At 47.1% G+C, this 20370-nt stretch overlaps 1 protein-coding gene across 4 annotated transcripts in view; it reads left to right on the top strand.

Annotated features, from left to right (window-relative positions):
* FAIM (Fas apoptotic inhibitory molecule) overlaps nt 1-20370 on the top strand; it is a 77371-nt gene that overhangs the window by 35417 nt on the left and 21584 nt on the right. For 3 of the 4 annotated variants that reach the window (XM_029605302.1, XM_029605303.1, XM_029605301.1), the window contains 3 exons: nt 6127-6262; nt 13643-13871; nt 14054-14103. In XM_029605302.1, the coding sequence (XP_029461162.1) occupies nt 6127-6262; nt 13643-13871; nt 14054-14103 (415 nt within the window). Of the gene's footprint in view, nt 1-6126; nt 6263-10855; nt 11015-13642; nt 13872-14053; nt 14104-20370 lie in introns of those variants that run through there. The other variant, XM_029605304.1, reaches the window with a different exon arrangement.

The following is a 20370-nucleotide window of genomic DNA, read 5'->3' as shown; positions in this document are numbered from 1 at the left end:
AGACAGTGGATCTGATTTAAAGTGAATCAATCTATGCTACAGTCATCAGCTACAGTGGGAGATTAGATAGCTCCAACTTGATGCTATTTTTTCTCTTACAAGTAGCCATTCTTCCAGAGACCTCAATTCTGCTCTTTTAAGTGTCATCGAGCTCCACCTCCTCTACAGCGGCAGCAGCTTCCTGTTCAGGATCTTCAGAGGGAAAGACATCAGCCTAAGGATCCACAATAGATGCAGCCTAAGCCAGATAACAGTTTTTGATGGCTCTGAAGACCATTTCCATCAGTGGAGGTAAAAGTTCAATCCTTCCCATCACATGGCACCAGATAACCAAGGACGGTCCTGAAAATTGTAGATTGTGGCTACCACTTGTGCTTCTCTCACCTTCCTCCGAAGTGGTAAATTTTAGTCTTCAGTTCAAAATCTCAATCCTCTCAACTACAATTGGAAATGGAGTTGTTCCTCATACAAAAGGTGATTGAGCCTGTATATTCCAAGAAATGTGGTTAGAAGTTCTATGCCCAAGAAAACAGGAGGATTGAGGCCTATACTGGGTTGACAAAGACTTAACAAAATGCTGGTTTGGGAATGGTTCAAGTTGAACTCCCTCCAGATGATTCTTTCTTTTATCTAACCAAGGGACTGGATGGGTGCTCTGGAACTGAAGAATACTTATGCATATCTCTATTCACTCCACCCCCAGAAATTCCTCTTGTTTATGGTGAAGGACATGCATTACCAAGCAAAGTTGCTCCTTTTTAGCCTATCTACTGCCCCAAGAGTGTTTTATGAAATACCTGGCGGTAATGGCAGTGCAGCTTTATCAGTAGGCTGTATGTATGTATGTTCCCAGACCTGGATAACTGGATGGTGATAGGCCATCCCTGTCAGAAGTTCTAGAGTCCCTCAAAAACCATTCAGCTTTCCCATTCACTGGGGTTCCTAGTCAACTTGCCAAGTGAACTTGATTCCGATTTGGCATATTCATTTATAGGAGCCTAGATAGTCTCTCTTCAGCTGAAAGCATTCCTCCTGGAAGACAGTCGTGGCATTAAAGGACCTAGCAAGGTTTATCTTGGTCTTACTCGGGCATATGGGGGTCTTATGTCTCATTTACATATGCAAAGCGTTTAAAACTAATGGGATCAACTCAACTTTTATCCTACCAAATCTTGGTGACCCCTGGGATGGGTGCAACCCTTCAGTGGCAGATGAATTCAGAAGTTGTGACAAGTGAGTCTCTTACTTAGTGTCCCACTGTATCAAGTGACTGTCTACCAACGCCTCAGCTCAGAGCTGGGGGACTAATACTGCACAAAACATGAGGATTCCAATAGTCATTTACAGATCAACATACTATAAGGATGAGCCATTTATTATGAACATAAGAAATTGCCATGCTGGGTCAGACCAAGGGTCCATCAAGCCCAGCATCCTGTTTCCAACAGAGACCAAACCAGGCCACAAAAACCTGGCAATTACCCAAACACTAAGAAGATCCCATGCTACTGATGCAATTAATAGCAGTGGCTATTCCCTAAGTAAACTTGATTAATAGCAGTTAATGGACTTCTCCTCCAAGAACTTATCCAAACCTTTTTTTGAACCCAGCTACACTAACTGCACTAACCATATCCTCTGGCAACAAATTCCAGAGCTTAATTGTGCGTTGAGTGAAAAAGAATGTTCTCCGATTAGTCTTAAATGTGCTACTTGCTAACTTCATGGAATGCCCCCTAGTCCTTCTATTATTTGAAAGTGTAAATAACCGATTCACATCTACTCTCTCACCTCCTCTTAGAAATGAATTTTAATCCAGAAATCAGGTGGCCATGGTTTACGTAAACAGGAGAATACAGGCTCTCATATGCTCTGCCAGAAAGCCATCAAAATTATAATCATAGGCAGATCACCACAATATCTGTCTACAGACAACTTATCTTCTGGGAACTCATAAGCCCTCTGGGGATAGGGAAATACCTACAGTACTTGAATGTAATCCACTTTGAAGTGCTGAAAAAAGTGCGAAAAGCGGAATATAAAAATCTAAAAAAATAAATACGCTAGCAGACCACCTCAGAAGAGGTATACTTTTGCACAAGTGGTTCTTGGACCAACGAGTTGTGAACAATTTGTTCATTCACTGGGGAAAACAGATGATTGACCTGTTTGCTTCAGATGTAAACAGAATGGTCAGAGTTCTGCTCTGTGCTTCCAAGGATTTACAGATCAGCTTCTAATGCTTCTCTGCTAAAGTAGAGCATTGGTATACTTTATGTGAACCTTCTGATTCCTCTAATCACCAGGACTGTATAGAAAGTCTTTCTAGACAAGGTAAGGATGGCTCTCATTGCACAAGTCTGCCACGGCAAGTGAGGTCTCATCCCTTTGGGGATATCTCCAATCTTCATTCAGGAGAAAGGCAGACTTACATAAGAATATAAGACTTGCCATTCTGGGTCAGATCAAAGGACCATCAAACCCAGTATCCTGTTTTCAACAGTGGCCAATCCAGGTCACAAGTACCTGGCAGGATCCCAAGGGGTAGATCAATTCCAAGCTGCTAATCCCAAGAATAAGCAATGGATTTCTACAACTCTACCTTTATAATGGTTAATGGACTTTTCCCCAGGAACTTGTCCAAACCTTTTTTTAAACACAGCTACAATAATAGCTTTCACTACATTCTCTGACTATGAACTCCAGGATTTAATTATGCATTGAATAAATAATTATTTTCTCTTATTAGTTTTAAATGTATTACCTAGTAACTTCATTGTGTGTCCCCTGGTCTTTGTACTTTTCGAAAGAGTAAACAATTGATTAATATTTACTCATTCCATTCCACTCATTTATTGAGCTCTGAGATTCATGGCCTACACAGCATGGATGCTGAGCACAAAGTAGTCTCCTCTTTGCTCCTTGCAAAGGAAGTGGAGGAAGTGCTGATTTCAGCTAGAAAGCCATTAACTAGGAGATCCTACAGTTTCAAGTGGAAGATGTTTTCTGCTCTGTGTAAGACAAACTGTCTGATCCCTTCTGCTGTGGCCCAAGGGATTTACTTCATCAGTATCTTTTCTTCCCTTCATCCTCAAGCCTTAGTACCTCTTTAGACAAGGTTGGTCTCCATGCTATTGTATATCATCAGCAGGTGGAGTTCCAATCTCTCTCTCCACCCTTTGGTATCCAGATTCATGAAAGCATTTGGTATTCCAGGTCTATGGTCAGTAAACCTCTAGTGTTGGCGAAACAATGCGTCAAGGCGATAGCTAAAGCCAGAAGAATGCTAGGCTGCATAGAGAAAGGAACATCGAGTAAGAAAAGGGAAGTGATTATCCCCTTGTACAGGTCCTTGGTGAGGCCTCACCTGGAGTACTGTGTTCAGTTCTGGAGACCGTATCTCAGAAGGGACAGAGACAGGATGGAGGCGGTCCAGAGAAGGGCGACCAAAAAGGTGGAGGGTCTTCATCGAATGACTTATGAGGAGAAATTGAAGAATCTAAATATGTATACTCTGGAGGAAAGGAGGAACAGGGGTGATATAATACAGACTTTCAGATACTTGAAAGGTTTTAATGATCCAAAGTCAACAACAAACATTTTCCGTTGGAAAAAAATCAGCAGAACCAGGGGTCATGATTTAAAACTCTAGGGAGGAAGACTCAGAACCAATGTCAGGAAGTATTTCTTCATGGAGAGGGGTTGTGGATGCCTGGAACGCCCTTCCCGAGAAAGTGGTGAGGACCAAAACTGTGAAGGATTTCAAAAGGACGTGGGATAAACACTGTGGATCCCTAAAGTCTTGAGGATGTGAATGAAATGAAGAGAAAAGGCATGGGGGTGGCTTGCAGGAATGATGGCTACTACCCTTATTCAATAAACATACCCAAGGATAATACGACTCCAATATTGCTCTGTTTCAACGGCAAGAGGAAATATGGGAAAAAAGATCTGCATTCACAAATAAGCGTGGGAGTAGCTTGCTTGTTGCGGCAGTTACTACCCCAAACCAAATTAGCCTAATACTTCACTTACATATACAGCGCAGCTCACTGCTTCAACGGCAGGAGAGAATGAAGAAAAGAGGATTTACATTCAGACAACAATCAACAAGGACTAAATTGCACAGGCTGGGTAAACAAATAAGCGTGGGAGTAGCTTGCTTATTACTGCGGTTACTACCCCTAACCAGTTAGGCTTGATACTTCACATTGATGCAGTTCCAGCACTGCTCTCTACATCAATGGCAGGGGTGGAAGGAAATTAGAACCAAAAAGTTACCAATAAGGGCCATGACCTCAGCGATCAGAGAAACAGATAAGTATGAGAAAAATAACCATGAAAGCTTGCTGGGCAGACTGGATGGGCCATTTGGTCTTCTTTTGCCGTCATTTCTATGTTTCAGACCTCAATTAAACCTCCTTTTGAGTTGGTGGATTTAGTTTCTTCCCTGGAAAGCAATGTTTCTTCTAGCTGTTGCTTCTACTGAAAGGGTGAGTAAATTGCAAGAGCTGGTCTCCTAATTACCATGCCGGCAGTTTTTTCTCAGCAGGGTGGTTCTGTGTACTCACCCTAAGTTCTTTCCAAAAGTGGTGTCTGCATTCCACTTTAACCAATCTATTGTGTTGCCCCTTTCTTCCCGAGACAGCATGGTGTCTAAGAGTGCTAGTATATTCTTTGAGAAGGACTCAACCTCATCATCAGTCTTCTCATCTGTTTTTATCCTTTGATCCCAATAGAATGGGAAGGGCAGACTCTGTCAAGGCTGATCAGGTGAGAGCCATGGTGTCCTCAGTGTTTATCTAAGGGCCACTTTCATAGAAGACATTTGCATAGCTGCTACTTGGTCATCTCTGCACACCTTCAGGTCCCACTAGTGTCTGGATAACATGTTTTGAAGTGACAGTAGCTTTATGCAAGCAGTTCTGTGCAGATTACTCTCCTAATAGCTCACTCTCTACTTGGTGGGGGCCAGGTTGTCTGCATCTTCTGCTGTACAACCCTGAGCTTGGGACTCCCCCACATGTAATAGCTAATTCATGCCTGCTTGTCGATGGTTAAAGCAAGTTTGCTTGCAAGTAAACAGGGTTCTCTATAAACAGCAGGATAAACTAGCCATTCTTATTACCTGCCTGCCTCCTTGGAGAGTCTACTATCTTATTAAAACTTGAGCTCTAGATAAGACTGAAGACCTCACAAGGCAGTGCATGCACATGGAAACTCTCACCCATGCTTAATATAGCTTTACTAAGCTTTGACAGATAAGTCCATGTCTGTGCAATTGGATGATATCAGTCACGTGTAATGGCTAATTCATGCTGCTGTCTATGAAAAACCTTGTTTACAGGTATGTAGGCTTAACTATATTGCCTGTATGTGATTACACATGATGCACTGCATTCAATTTGTATTTTCCTAGAATAACATTTTAGTTATTTTTCACATTACAAACTCTAGAGTTTCTTGTCCCCAACCTCTCAAGCCCATACTTTGGATCATTTCTTTCCTTCCTTCAAGTTTGCTGAGACAGTACTTGAATATCAGAGAAGTCACAACTGTAGGTAGTACCCATAATGCAATAAATAATTGCAGAGGGAAGGAGAATCCAGCTAGCTGAAACTGTAAAACTTGAGTGGAGCTGCAGTGTTTGTACCACTGACCTAATAGGAAAGAAAAATAACATTTATTTATTCACTTTTATATACAGACATGAATTGCACAGGTATTGCAAACATTTTTTATTATCTGTATCTACTTAAATGGGAGTTAAAGAAAACATCTTACCTCTTACCTTCCAAACTGAAGTTTTGTACATTGGTGCAGAGTTGTACATTGCTTTATCCCTTGTTACAAGATCTTAATCCATTTAAGGAGAAGGTGTACGTGTAGAGCTAATAGACTGTAATCCATTGGCACTGTGTGTCTGAGAAGGGTGCTAAGAAGGTGGCTGATAATTATGTGATGAGGAGGACTTGGATGAATTTCTGTTTTTCTTTGGAGTTTTTCATTATTTACACTCTACAAGCTAGAATTAGTCAATATTGCAGTGATCTGCTTTGAAATAGTTTACATTAATATTTATTTTTAAGTATTTACTCTGGGATCCTTTTCTATTTCTTTCCGCAGGGCTCGATACGGCCACCTGGAGAGGATGACAGACTTGGTGGCAGTCTGGGAGGTTGCATTAAGTGATGGAGTGCACAAGATTGAATTTGAACATGGGACTACATCAGGGAAACGTGTTGTTTATGTGGATGGGAAAGTAAGAATTCAGTTAAGAAGTTAAGCACTTAGCCATGTATGCCATGTGTCCACTCTAAAGGAGGGTTCTGCATGTTGACCAGTTTTATATTGTATCTGGGGGTCAAATAGGGCTTGAGTCTTACAGATGAGTTTTATCTTGATAGCATTATGCTATTATTTAATAGAAACCACAATATATTTTGTTAATATCAAAGCAAATTTTGTCATTCATGCGAAAAATGTGTAGACTAGAACACAGACTATACTGCTTTTCATACTATATATGGTAAAGCTGTGCAATACACCTAAATTAAGATAGAAAGAAAATAATGCTGACTTTGACTGAAAATTCAGGCTGCTCATCTTGTTTATTTGTTTTTGAATTACCACAGAAATTTGCAGCAAATTGTACAGGGAAAATACATTTAAAAATTCAAAATGGTTAGAAGCCAGTAGTTTTCAAATTCGGGGTTATGCCCCAGTATTGGGTCACAGAATGCCAGTGATTGGGTCATGGTCCTGTTCTGCAGGTTTGAGAAAGCGAGTATGCTATAGCATTCTTCTACCAATTCACAATCCTGCGTGGAAAGTTTGAACTGTGTGGTGCCCATATTCCTGCACGGCTCTTGCTATGATTGTCGAGAGAATGGGAGTATAGACACCATAAGCGCCAGGAGGTGCGGGAGCTGGGGAAGCTCTGAGTGAGAGATATGGACCGAGGGGTGGGAGGGAGAAAGTGACAGCAGAATAGACTTGATATGTGGGCAGCACTTGCATCTTGTGATCTGAACAGAAGGAAATAGGGAACAGGCAAGCCCACCCATTCCATTAAATTTAAATGAAACATTCTGATCTTTTTTTCTATATTTTATACTGAAGTTAGTATGGTTTACAAGTATCAACAGTGACTAATTTTAGTTATTACTTGATATGGAGTTCATGGAGTGCTTATAGTGAGCAATTATTGATATTTTTTATTTTATGAAAACTGAAGTCAGAAGATAGTATTGTTTTGGGTCATGGAGATATTAAATATGTTTCTTCCATGGGGACCCAATGTCACTGGCTTTCCTTGTAAAAGCAGGGTACTTGCTTCTTTGGCTGTGATTATAATTTTAAATTGTAGCATCTTTCATCAAAAGAGGATCACAACACATTTTTCAATTTAGTGTTTCAGAAACACACATGCAGCTACTTAAGGAGTGGATGACTTAGCAGCACATTTTTGGCACTTGGAATTCATCAAAGCTTCCAAATGAAATAGTGAAGAAGGAAATTAAAATATCATGGGATAGGCAGCAATGTTTTACTGTGAATTGTTAACTTCTTAAAAAAATAAGAATCAGAGTTAGGACTCCGCCGACCCTCCACCCTCAGAGACTGCGTGGAGGACCTCTGCTGCACCCCTCTGAGCTCCATCGGAGGCCAGGAACAAAACAGACGTCAGCGCAGAGAGAACAGCAAAGCCCTTTAAATCTGGGCTCTCTCCTGCGGCACTTTCTTTCTCCTGCTCACCTCTTAGGCTCGCGCAATCGGCGCTGCCTGTCGGGATAAGAGCCCTCCGTTCACTGCACCGCTCGCCACACACGGCCCTCCGTCGACCCTCCACCCTCAGAGACAGCATGGGGGACCTCGGCCACACCCCTCGGAGCTCCACTGGCCAATCAGAGGCCAGGAGCAGAACAGACGTCAGCGCAGAGAGAACAGCAAAGCCCTTTAAATCTGGGCTCTCTCCTGCGGCGCCGCACGCTGGGCATCGCGCGCACGAAGGAGCGCGACCTAAGGGGCCTGCCCCTTAGTGCGCCCCTTCGTGCGTCTCCCTCTTGAACTCGTGCAAGCTGGAAAGCAGAAACAGTCCAGACCCTGCTCCGCAATCTAGTCTGGCCCATGTCTATTTGCAACCACCATCCCTAACCTCAGCTCTCCGAAACAGTCCGATGACTTCAACTATTTTCTGCTCTGCACCGCGAGTCCTCTGCCCAAGCTGAGCCGACCCTGAGTTATAGACTTCAGCCCTCCCTGAGAATCAAAACGTCTGAAGATCACACCCTCCGCCGTGAACCAGGTCATGAACCACTGCTCTGTTAATAACCTACTGCCGCCTCCTTTCTGCTCAGCACTGAAACGATGTTTTCTCAGAATATTGCACTGTACTGAAGCTATTCAACTACCTTGTGCCCACCTCCTTTCCCCATGCTCCCCTCTTCCATCCCTTTTACACTTCACCTATCCCCCCCGCTCCTCCCCTTGGATTTTACACTCCACTGCCTACACCCTCCCCAACTTCTGGTTGAAGTAGCGGCCTCCGATTCCACCAGGCATGGTGGACTTGGCAAATCATGTTTGGCTTGGCACACCAAAAGTGGCTGGCTGAGTTGAAAAATTATGGGAAGCTTTGTAATTAACGTGAATTAATCATCATTCCTGAATAGGCCAGTCATCTCCTAAGAACTAAGACCGCTACTACAGTTAACCATGCCATGCTGCTTCTTCATGCTGAAGGCTGGAAATTTCATTTGAAGCAGGGCAGAGTAGGCCAACATGTGCATAATAATTCTGGTGCCATGTTATAACTTGTATGGTCTGGCATATTATGAATCAGTAAATGCTACAGATTCAGTTTACAATGCCATATGGATTTTTCAAATTGAACACATACAAAAAATGTAGGTCCTACGAAGCTTGGAAGAATGATCCAAAGTTTATTCAGTGCAGTAATTCTGACACCGCAGTGGCTGCCATCTCTATATACAGATGGCTTGTTGCTCTGCAGTGTGGCAGAGTAATAAAGGATCCTGTGGCGAAATTGGATTGGCAGCATTCCCTTAGTGTCTGGCCTGCCATTGTCCTCACACCAAATAGGTAAGAGGCTAGAAGACAGGCCCCTGAACAGTATATATTTTCCTCCTCAGACATGTTGTGGCAAAATGGCAAGCCAGCAGATAATGACTTCCACTTTCTGTCTGAAGCAACACAGCAGTAATGCAGGAACTCGACAGAAAACTTGTTACATGCTATTGATGAATAAGAACAAACTCACAGCAAATGCAAGTATTAAATTGTTTAAGTTTTGGTCCACTCCCACAGACCATCCTTAACACCCAGCTCATGCATACCCACGTACGAGATCTCTGGGTGTTACTAGACAACCGCTTAAACCTCAAGAAAATGATCAACACCACAACCAAAGATTGTTTCTACAGGCTTCAAGTCCTAAAAAGACTCAAACCCCTACTTTTTTTCCATGACTTCAGAACAGTCCTGCAAGCCTTGATATTTGCTAAAATCGACTACTGCAGTGCACTCCTCTTGGGACTCCCCAGCTCTACCACCAAGCCGCTACAGTTGATACAGAACGCTGCCGCAAGAATCTTGACTAACACCAACCGGGGAGAACACATATCTCCCATCCTACGTAACCTACACTGGCTCCCAGTGAAGTACAGAATCCTCCACAAATCACTCACTTTAATCCACAAAGTCATCTACAATCACTTGCATCTGGACCTCGAATTCCCCCTCAATCTCCACCTCACCAACAGACCGACTAGAGAAATATATAAAGGAACCCTACAGACCCCACCTACAAAAGCCACACGCCTCATCTCAACTAAAGACCGATCCTTTTCAACAGCAGGCCCAACTATCTGGAACGACATCCCAGCTGACCTCAGAATGGAGCCCTGCCTACCAACATTCAAGAAAAAACTTAAGACCTGGCTTTTCCGCCAAGCTTTCTCAGATACCCATGACACACAATAGTCGACAGAACTTCCTTTAGGAGCAATGGATTTCCATTTTACCCCTAAGCCCAGAATAAGAGCCTCCTGACTGCTCTGTTTATTCTAATAATTTCTCCGCTATCTCTAGCCTTTCCTTCCTTCCAGCAGTCTATGCCTCCAAGTTTAATTTCCCTGTTAAATGTAACTTTGCTTTTTCATGTTCAACCTTTTGTTTTTGGTTACTGTTCTTGGTTCAGTTCCCCTATTCGATGTGAACCGACCTGATATGGTCTCTACCATGAAGGTCGGTATAGAAAAGTGTTAAATAAATAAATAAATTTTCTGTTTTAAAAAAATTCTGTGTCCTACTTCAGAAATTCACCATACCATAGCATATCAAAGAACTAGCCTCAGTTCAATGTGTGTATGTATTGCTGTGGTATGGTGGATTTCTGAAGCGAAAGTGGGACTTTCTTCTTAAAATGTTTGCAATAACTCTACTTTAACCACAAAGTTCTACAAAATTCAGTGGAGATAATCGGACAGGTCCATTAGTTTTTTCTCTGTATCGTGGTCAATTATCACAAGGATGTTATATCTTAGTTAACAGAAATATGAAGAGGAGCAATTACTCAAGATAAAAATGAAGAGGAAAGCCAAATATATTCATGCATCTGCTGCTGATTCAGTAACTAGTATGTGCAGTGTTCCTAAGTGGTCTGATGAGTGTCACTTTCTACATTGGTGGACTCTGCCAATTTATAGTGACTATCTTCAAATACTGAATTTCTTACAGTTGTACAAAACACTATGGCTTTCATATGTCTGTCACTGAGTTTGTATTGGAGAAGAAGGGGATGCTCAGTAGAGTTTATTTCTAATGTTCTTAGTCTGCAGCATGGCAGCGTTGCGTCCGTCAGTGCTAGACGGCTTATTTCACGGCTCCTCCCGCTTACCTAGGAAAGATGGCTATCACAGCGTCTACAAGCCGATCTCTCCAGCATCCCCGGAACAGCTATGGTACAGCCTCCCGCCATTGCTCCTCCCAGGTACCTACTAGGGTACGCGCGTGCAACCCATGTCTTTATACCATCCTTGACGCGAACCTCGAGGGCGTTCCCTCATGCTGATGTCACGCCATCCGGGTATATTACCTTCACTAGTTTGCTAGCTCATTGAGTTAGCAAGGACTCTAATTTGTTCTTGTCTACGCTACTCTGCCGCTGGAAACTCTCTCTCTGCCCTTCGGGGTAACTGCTAACCTGGGTACCCGCTCTGTGGGGGCCCTCTGCTTTATTTCAAGTACCTTACAGGGAACAGGTACTCGCTCCTAGAGAGCCTGCTCTCTCCCTGCCTCGGTGCCTGTACCTTCTACAACAGCGGTTTTCAACCTTTATAGTTCTGCGACCCTTTTAATACAATTCCCCACTATGTGGCGACCCCAACCGTAAAATTATTTTCGTTCATAGGCCTAAGTAACTGTACTGTATATACCTTATTTTCCGGCATATAAGACGACCCCCAACTTTTACAGTTAAAATATAGAGTTTGGGATATACTCACCGTATAAGACTATCCCTCTTCCAATGCATTCCAACATTTACAGCAGGAGGGAGTGACTCGAGGAGTGAGGGCGCGCTGCCCGATTGGCCGGTGCTGGGCAAAAGGGGCTTGCTTCGGCAAGCCCCTTTTGCCCAGCACCGGCCAATCGGGGAGCGAGAGAGCGCAGAATGAACTTTTTTACTGCATCCGGTGAGGGGAGGGGAGTGACTGGAGGAGCGAAGGTGCGCTGCCCGATTGGTCGGTGCTGGGCAAAAGGGTCTTGCCGAAGCAAGCCCCTTTTGCCCAGCACCGGCCAATCGGGCAGCGCGCCATCACTCCTTGAGTCACTCCCTCCTGCTGTAAATGTTGGAATGCGTTGGAAGAGGGATAGTCTTATACGGCGAGTATATCCCAAACTCTATATTTTAACTGTAAAAGTTGGGGGTCGTCTTATACGCCGGAAAATATGGTATATACAGTCCATTAACGGCTATTAATCAAGTTTACTTAGGGAATAGCCACTGTTATTAATTGCATCAGTAGCATGGGATCTTCTTAGTGTTTGGGTAATTGCCAGGTTCCTGTGGCCTGGTTTGGCCTCTGTTGGAAACAGCATGGCAATTTCTTATGTTCTTATTAGATACCTGTGCTGCCTAGGATTGTTTTCCTCTGTAACTTATTGCAGCTTAGTCTACAAGGGTTTTCTCAGTTTCATGTGAGCAGACAGCATTGGTTTTTCCAGGAGAACTTTTGAAGAAGACAATCTTGAGCTTCTTTACTTGCCTTTTCATCCTTGTCTGTCATGTCTAGACAAGGTATTGCTGATGCAGCATTTTGGAAGGGTGTTCTGCTGAGACTACTTTAAGTAGGCAACAGCTATTTCTCCCATGAAGTTATAGGGTCTGCTTGATTGGATTTCTTCAAGTTCCACCATAGATAGCCCAGATGACCCTCCATGAGGTTTAGTTCTGAGATAATATGGAGTAAAAGATACACTGGTACCAATAAAAACATTAAATAGGTGAAAAAAAGATTTGAACTAGCACACTCTGTACCTTTCCTTTTTTGTCTATACTATTTGGTTTCTCTGTTTCATTTAATGTGTAAGTTTGCCTGCCCAGGACAGACTTTGATAATTGGGCAGGGTAGAAATGTTATAATTTTTAAAAAATAAATAAGTTCTCTAGGATGATATTAATGAGAAAATTAAAGCTTAAAAAAACCTCACAACTGAGGCAGAGGAGCCAGATGGCAGCATTTTATAGAGAAGGGGGCCCTTTGCCTACTTTTTGTACTGTCTCTAATCTGCTGACGGAAGGACAATATTTCATAGTTCTATGGTGCAACTCCAGGAAACAAGTCAAAGACTTTCCCTTTCTTTTCCCAGAACCTTTAATTTTGACAAGAATTTTCAAGCTTCTTTAAATCATACAAAGGGCTGGCTCCATGCCTTGGCAGCAGCACTGAAGACTGCAATAAGCGAGACATGAGATTAGTAGTTGTCCTGTCCAGTAGTGGGGTTTGGACACATCAAAAAAGTAATATTCTTGGGCCCAAGTTTAAGGATCTTGCTGACATGCTACAGGAGTAACCAGTGCTAACCTAAAAAGGGGATTGAGGACATTGCCTCAGATAAAGCTGCTTCTTTACCCTCACCCAGCAGGGAAACTCATCAGTTAGGAAATACACATGATGGATTTTTCTAGTCATAGATACTATAATATCTGCAATAGTCTGATCCATGATCTTAGGTAGGATTATCAAATGGGTGGGAAAGAGGTGTTGAATTCTGATCCTTTGAGACTGCCAGCAGGTCTGGTTTTCAGAATGTCCGGAGTGAATATTCATGAGACTTATTTGCATAAAGCTGCTATATTTTATGGGCAAAGTACATGTTTTATTAGTTCTGTCTGTCTGCCCTCAGGGACTAGTTTGACACCCCTACTATAATGCATCAAGGACCATTTCAGTCACTCCTGGTTTTGCCCCATTGTAACTGTGAACTTGCTGGAACATCAAGTTGCAGTGGGTTGAAAGCAGAACTGGCTCAGTCTGTCCTTGATGAGGGAGAGCCCATCTGAGTCATGTGATTGCTTGCTATGCCAGTCATAGCTTTTCTTTTCTGTACTGTACAGGAGGTAATAAGAAAAGAGTGGATGTTCAAGCTGGTGGGTAAAGAAACCTTCACTGTCGGTGCTGCCCAAACCAAAGGAACCATTAACATTGATGCAGTCAGTGGCTTTGCATATGAGTATACCTTGGAAATCAATGGCAAGAGCCTCAAGACGTACATGGAGAACAGATCAAAAACCACCAACACTTGGTTACTAAATCTGGATGGTGTGGACTGCAGGATCGTATTGGGTGAGATTTGAGAGTCTCCGTTCACTCTGCAGTAATACTTCCTCGCATAGTGCACAGAGCCTGATCTACTATTTCATGTGTAGGCAAAGTTGCCATGCCCTGATGATAAAAATAAAATTATAATGCATATAAAACATATCTTTCTCAAGACCTTATTCTGACCTGTTTTCTCTTCTTTACAGAGAAGGTCACAATGGACGTATGGTGCAATGGTAAAAACATGGAAACAGCGGTTAGTCCTTTTGCAAATTATTATTTTCACAGCTTTAACAAGAAGTATAAAGGAAAAGCAAAAGAGCAGTTTGAAAAATCTGGCTAAAGCAGACACTGTCCATTACCCGCTATTAATTAAGTTGACTTAGAAAATAGTCACTGCTATTACTAGCAACGGTAACATGGAATAGACTTAGTTTTTGGGTACTTGCCAGGTTCTTATGGCCTGGATTGGCCACTGTTGGAAACAGGATGCTGGGCTTGATGGACCCTTGGTCTGACCCAGTATGGCATGTTCTTATGTTCTAATTCTTTTTGTTACAATAAGTCTTTTTTTTTTTTTTTTTTTTTAAGTTCCAAAACAATTGTGGATATAAGAGTAAACAAGATATAGCCAAAAAGGCACCAAAGAGGGAGTAGTCTAGGTTCAGTGATATCCTTGTCACTACTGAAATTGTCTCTCCTACAGCAAGGCCATCTCCCAGATCAGTCATTTGATTTCTTACCTGAGATGTATAATGGCTTATGTTACGGCTGTGGCTGCTGTGCAACCGCCTCACCACCAGGGGTCCCTCTAGTGCTGGCTCTCCTGACAGGCCTGGTCCATCTCCCCTGTCCACTCTATGGTCTGGGCTTTCCCTTATAACCCTGCCTGACAGTTCCCTTGGTGCTTCGGCATCGAGCTCACCTGGGCTCCCTGCTCTAGCCTGCCTTGCGTGGCCTTCGGGCCTTTCCTTGCCTTGTGTGGCCTTCGGGCCTTGCCTTGCCTTGCGTGGCCTTCGGGCCTTTCCTTGCCTTGCCTTGCGTGGCCTTCGGGCCTTGCCTTGCCTTGCGTGGCCTTCGGGCCTTTCCTTGCCTTGCCTTGCGTGGCCTTCGGGCCTTTCCTTGCCTTGCCTTGCCTTGCGTGGCCTTCGGGCCTTTCCTTGCCTTGCCTTGCCTTGCGCGGCCTTTGGGCCTTCTTCCTTGCTTTCCATACCTGGCCTACGGGCCTTCTGTGTGTGTGTGTGGCCTACGGGCCTTCTGACCTGCCTTGCCCCGCTTATGGTGTGTGGCCTACGGGCCTTCTGTGTGTGTGTGGCCTACGGGCCTTCTGACTTGCCTTGCCCCGCTATTGGTGTGTGGCCCTGCTTACTGTGCCCTGACCCAGCCTGGACCCAGACACTGCTGACTGCCGCCTGCCCCGACCCAGCCTGTACTTAGACACTGCTACTTGCCACCTGCCCTGACCCAGCCTGAACCCAGACTCTGCTACTTGCTGCCTGCCCTGACCCAGCCTGGAACCAGACACTGTTTCTAGCTTCCTGTCTCTCTCCACCTGGAGCCACCCTGCTGGGTGGTGTTCACGACTCCTGTCCAGAGCCCAAGTGTAACAGTATGCCTCAGCCTCCAAGTTTTTATGTCTGTGCTTGTTGCCAGACTTTGAACTGTCTTGCATGTCAACTCTCAGACCAAGAGCACTGGGTTTGCAGCAATTGTCATAAGAAGAACGTCTCGGTCTATCAGGAATGTTTAAATTGTCTAACTCCAAAACCAGGGTGGTGGAAATGCTCCTGTCTTCCGTGTCTGTTACCACCAGGCAAACCCTGCCCCCGTTGTTCTGCTCTAGGACCAGCTGTTCCATTAGAAAAAACAATTAGCTTTCCCAACCGGTATTCTGCTTCTGGCTCAACTAAAACAGACAAGTTAGCTGACAGTTTGTGGAAAGAAAAACCCAGGACTTACCTGACCAAGAAGGCTTTTGTGACACCAGTGCTAGATCCTCGGGAACAGGTTTCTCTAAAACGGAGAGAGCTGATTAACTCTAGCAGGGCTCTGCTTCCCACAGCTGCTGTTGGGACACTAACGAGCACCTTCCCTAGACGTCCTAGAACTGCCTGTGCCTTCTCTAAACTGCTCCTCCAGAAACAAAATCAGGAGCTTCAGACTTTGGCTCCAGGATTCAAGCCCACAGCAGTGCAATCTGTCTCTTCCATGTGCACTGCTTCTAACCTTGCTGCTCTGCCACCTGAGCCTGCTGCATCACCCCAAGAGGGGTCCAAGCCTGCTGTTTCACCCCGCGAAGGATCCAAGCCTCCTGCATCACCCCGAATGGGGCCCGAGCCTGCTTCATCGCCCCGAGAGGGGTCCGAGCCTGCTTCATCGCCCCGAGAGGGGTCCGAACCTGCTACAACGCCCGGAGAGGTGTTCGAGCCTGCTTCCTCGCCCCGAGAGGGGTCCGAACCTGCTGCATCACCCTGTGAGAGGGCCAAGTCTGCTTCAATGCCCCGAGAGGGGTCCGAGCCTGCTTCAATGCCCCGAGAGGGGTCCGAGCCTGTTACCCTGCCCCGAGAGGGGTCCGAGCCTGTTACCCTGCCCCGAGAGGGGTCCAAGCTTGCTACAATGCCCCGAGAGGGGTCCGAGCCTGCTTCATCGCCCCGAGTGGGGTCTGAGCCTGCTACCACGCCCCGAGAGGGGTCCGAGCCTGCTGCATCACCCAGTGAGAGGGCCAAGTCTGCCTCATCGCCCCGAGAGGGGTCCGAGCCTGCTTCATCGCCCCGAGAGGGGTCCGAGCCTGCTTCATCGTCCCGAGAGGGGTCCGAGCCTGCTTCATCGTCCCGAGAGGGGTCCTAGCTTGCTACAATGCCCCGAGTGGGGTCCGAGCCTGCTTCATCGCCCCGAGTGGGGTCCGAGCCTGCTTCATCGCCCCGAGTGGGGTCCGAGCCTGCTTCATCGCCCCGAGTGGGGTCCGAGCCTGCTTCATCGCCCCGAGTGGGGTCCGAGCCTGCTTCATCGCCCCGAGTGGGGCCCGAGCCTGCTTCATCGCCCCGAGAGGGGCCCGAGCCTGCTACAATGCCCCGAGAGGGGTCCGAGCCTGCTTCATCGCCTCGAGAGGGGTCCGAGCCTGCTTCATCGCCTCGAGAGGGGTCCGAGCCTGCTTCATCGCCTCGAGAGGGGGCCGAGCCTGTTACCCTGCCCCGAGAGGGGTCCGAGCCTGTTACCCTGCCCCGAGAGGGGTCCAAGCTTGCTACAATGCCCCGAGAGGGGTCCGAGCCTGCTTCATCGCCCCGAGTGGGGTCTGAGCCTGCTACCACGCCCCGAGAGGGGTCCGAGCCTGCTGCATCACCCAGTGAGAGGGCCAAGTCTGCCTCATCGCCCCGAGAGGGGTCCGAGCCTGCTTCATCGCCCCGAGTGGGGTCTGAGCCTGCTACCACGCCCCGAGAGGGGTCCGAGCCTGCTGCATCACCCAGTGAGAGGGCCAAGTCTGCCTCATCGCCCCGAGAGGGGCCCGAGCCTGCTTCATCGCCCCGAGAGGGGTCCGAGCCTGCTTCATCGTCCCGAGAGGGGTCCGAGCCTGCTTCATCGTCCCGAGAGGGGTCCTAGCTTGCTACAATGCCCCGAGTGGGGTCCGAGCCTGCTTCATCGCCCCGAGTGGGGTCCGAGCCTGCTTCATCGCCCCGAGTGGGGTCCGAGCCTGCTTCATCGCCCCGAGTGGGGCCCGAGCCTGCTTCATCGCCCCGAGAGGGGCCCGAGCCTGCTTCATCGCCCCGAGAGGGGCCCGAGCCTGCTACAATGCCCCGAGAGGGGTCCGAGCCTGCTTCATCGCCTCGAGAGGGGTCCGAGCCTGCTTCATCGCCTCGAGAGGGGGCCGAGCCTGCTACCACGCCCCGAGAGGGGGCCGAGCCTGCTACCACGCCCCGAGAGGGGGCCGAGCCTGCTACCACGCCCCGAGAGGGGGCCGAGCCTGCTTCATCGCCCCGAGAGGGGTCCAAGCCTACTATAATGCCCCGGGAGGGGTCCGAGCCTGCTACAATGCCCCGGGAGGGGTCCGAGCCTGTTACAATGTCCCGAGAGGGGTCCGAGCCTGCTGCACTACCCCGAGAAGAACCTGTGTTGGCTGTGTCATCCCCGGAGGGGTCCGAACCGGTCCTGCTACCGTCCCCGGAGGGGTACGAACCGGCCCTGCTGCCGACCTCGGAGGGGCTCGAATCGGCTCTGATGCCGACCCTGGAGGGGTCCGGACCAGCCCTGCTGTCATCTCAGGAGGGATTACGGACTATTTCGCTGCCCAGGGGGGGTTTATGTTCCTCTTGTCACCCCAGGAGGGGTTATGGACTATGTTGCTGCTCCAGGTTGGGGTTTTGTCTGCCTTATTACTCCAGGAGGGGTTATGGACTGCCTTATTACTCCAGGAGGGGTTATGGACTGCCTTATTACTCCAGGAGGGGTTATGGACTGCCTTATTACTCCAGGAGGGGTTATGGACTGCCTTATTACTCCAGGAGGGGTTATGGACTGCCTTGCTGCCTCTGGAAGGAGTTGAACCTGCCGCATCGCCCCAGAAGGGGTCTGACTTTATTATTGAGTACCCCCTGCTAAGATGGGACCCAGGAGGAGGGGGAGGCCTTGAGGAGGGGGTACTGTTACGGCTGTGGCTGCTGTGCAACCGCCTCACCACCAGGGGTCCCTCTAGTGCTGGCTCTCCTGACAGACCCGGTCCATCTCCCCTGTCCACTCTATGGTCTGGGCTTTCCCTTATAACCCTGCCTGACAGTTCCCTCGGTGCTTCGGCATCGAGCTCACCTGGGCTCCCTGCTCTAGCCTGCCTTGCGTGGCCTTCGGGCCTTTCCTTGCCTTGCGTGGCCTTCGGGCCTTTCCTTGCCTTGCGTGGCCTTCGGGCCTTTCCTTGCCTTTCCTTGCCTTGCGTGGCCTTCGGGCCTTTCCTTGCCTTGCCTTGCCTTGCGTGGCCTTCGGGCCTTTCCTTGCCTTGCCTTGCGTGGCCTTCGGGCCTTTCCTTGCCTTGCCTTGCCTTGCCTTGCGTGGCCTTTGGGCCTTTCCTTGCCTTGCCTTGCCTTGCGTGGCCTTTGGGCCTTGCCTTGCCTTGCGTGGCCTTTGGGCCTTGCCTTGCGTGGCCTTCGGGCCTTTCCTTGCCTTGCCTTGCCTTGCGCGGCCTTTGGGCCTTCTTCCTTGCTTTCCATACCTGGCCTACGGGCCTTCTGTGTGTGTGTGTGGCCTACGGGCCTTCTGACCTGCCTTGCCCCGCTTATGGTGTGTGGCCTACGGGCCTTCTGTGTGTGTGTGGCCTACGGGCCTTCTGACCTGCCTTGCCCCGCTTATGGTGTGTGGCCTACGGGCCTTCTGTGTGTGTGTGGCCTACGGGCCTTCTGACCTGCCTTGCCCTGCTATTGGTGTGTGGCCTACGGGCCTTCTGTGTGTGTGTGTGTGTGGCCTACGGGCCTTCTGACCTGCCTTGCCCTGCTTACTGTGCCCTGACCCAGCCTGGACCCAGACACTGCTGACTGCCGCCTGCCCTGACCCAGCCTGTACTTAGACACTGCTACTTGCCGCCTGCCCTGACCCAGCCTGAACCCAGACTCTGCTACTTGCTGCCTGCCCTGACCCAGCCTGGAACCAGACACTGTTTCTAGCTTCCTGTCTCTCTCCACCTGGAGCCACCCTGCTGGGTGGTGTTCACGACTCCTGTCCAGAGCCCAAGCGTAACAGCTTAGTTCACCAGACAGGTCAAGTGCTAAAATGTACAACAAACTAAGCATGTAAAGTGCTTGAAAACTATTTTGAGGTACACTAAAAGTAACTTGACAGATCTCATGAGAGCTCCATAGATATGAATAGATATCTACATAGATAGACACTTGAATTTTAAATGTTTATATATATGGCAGTGGTAACAGCACATATTAGTGTCCACCCTTTGGAGCTAAGTTATGGCATCTGGTGTGTCCATATGAATGGAAAAGATCCAAGGAGACAGTCTTAATGATATATTCTCCAAGGACAAGCAGGATGGTAGTCCTCATACATGGGTGACAACAGAATTGCAACTAGGACTTGATTTAAGTGTATGTGTATATACATATATATAATATACAAATACGTTTGTACATATACAGATATATTTAAAGATTGGTGAAAACAGAAATCAATCAATCCTTGGCCTTCTGCTTCACCAGTCAAGAACATGTGGGTTTAGACCCCTCATCCAGCAGTTGGGAGCAAAGTTGCTTATTTTCTTTTTGATGTCATCACCTGTATGTATGTCATACATGGAACCACATATAGCAAGCGTTCTCTGCCTCCAGCTACTGGATGGACGGTTGTGGACAAGCCTCGACCTGGATTTTAAATTGAAGACTTTTTATGGCTATTTCATGGTTGGAATATAAAGCTTAAACTGTTTTTGAGTCAAATTTATCTTAAGAGTCAAGCTCCTGTGGATTGCTCTCTACAGTGAAGTGAGACAGGACAACATCACAGCTCATTATCCATTTGATGGGGGTTTGTTTTTTCA

This window comes from Rhinatrema bivittatum, chromosome 6, assembly GCF_901001135.1.
Source record: "Rhinatrema bivittatum chromosome 6, aRhiBiv1.1, whole genome shotgun sequence".
In the NCBI taxonomy this organism is placed as follows: Eukaryota; Metazoa; Chordata; class Amphibia; order Gymnophiona; family Rhinatrematidae; genus Rhinatrema; species Rhinatrema bivittatum.
Note: the sequence above shows the minus strand (reverse complement) of the source record. Positions and strands in the feature narration are given on the sequence as shown.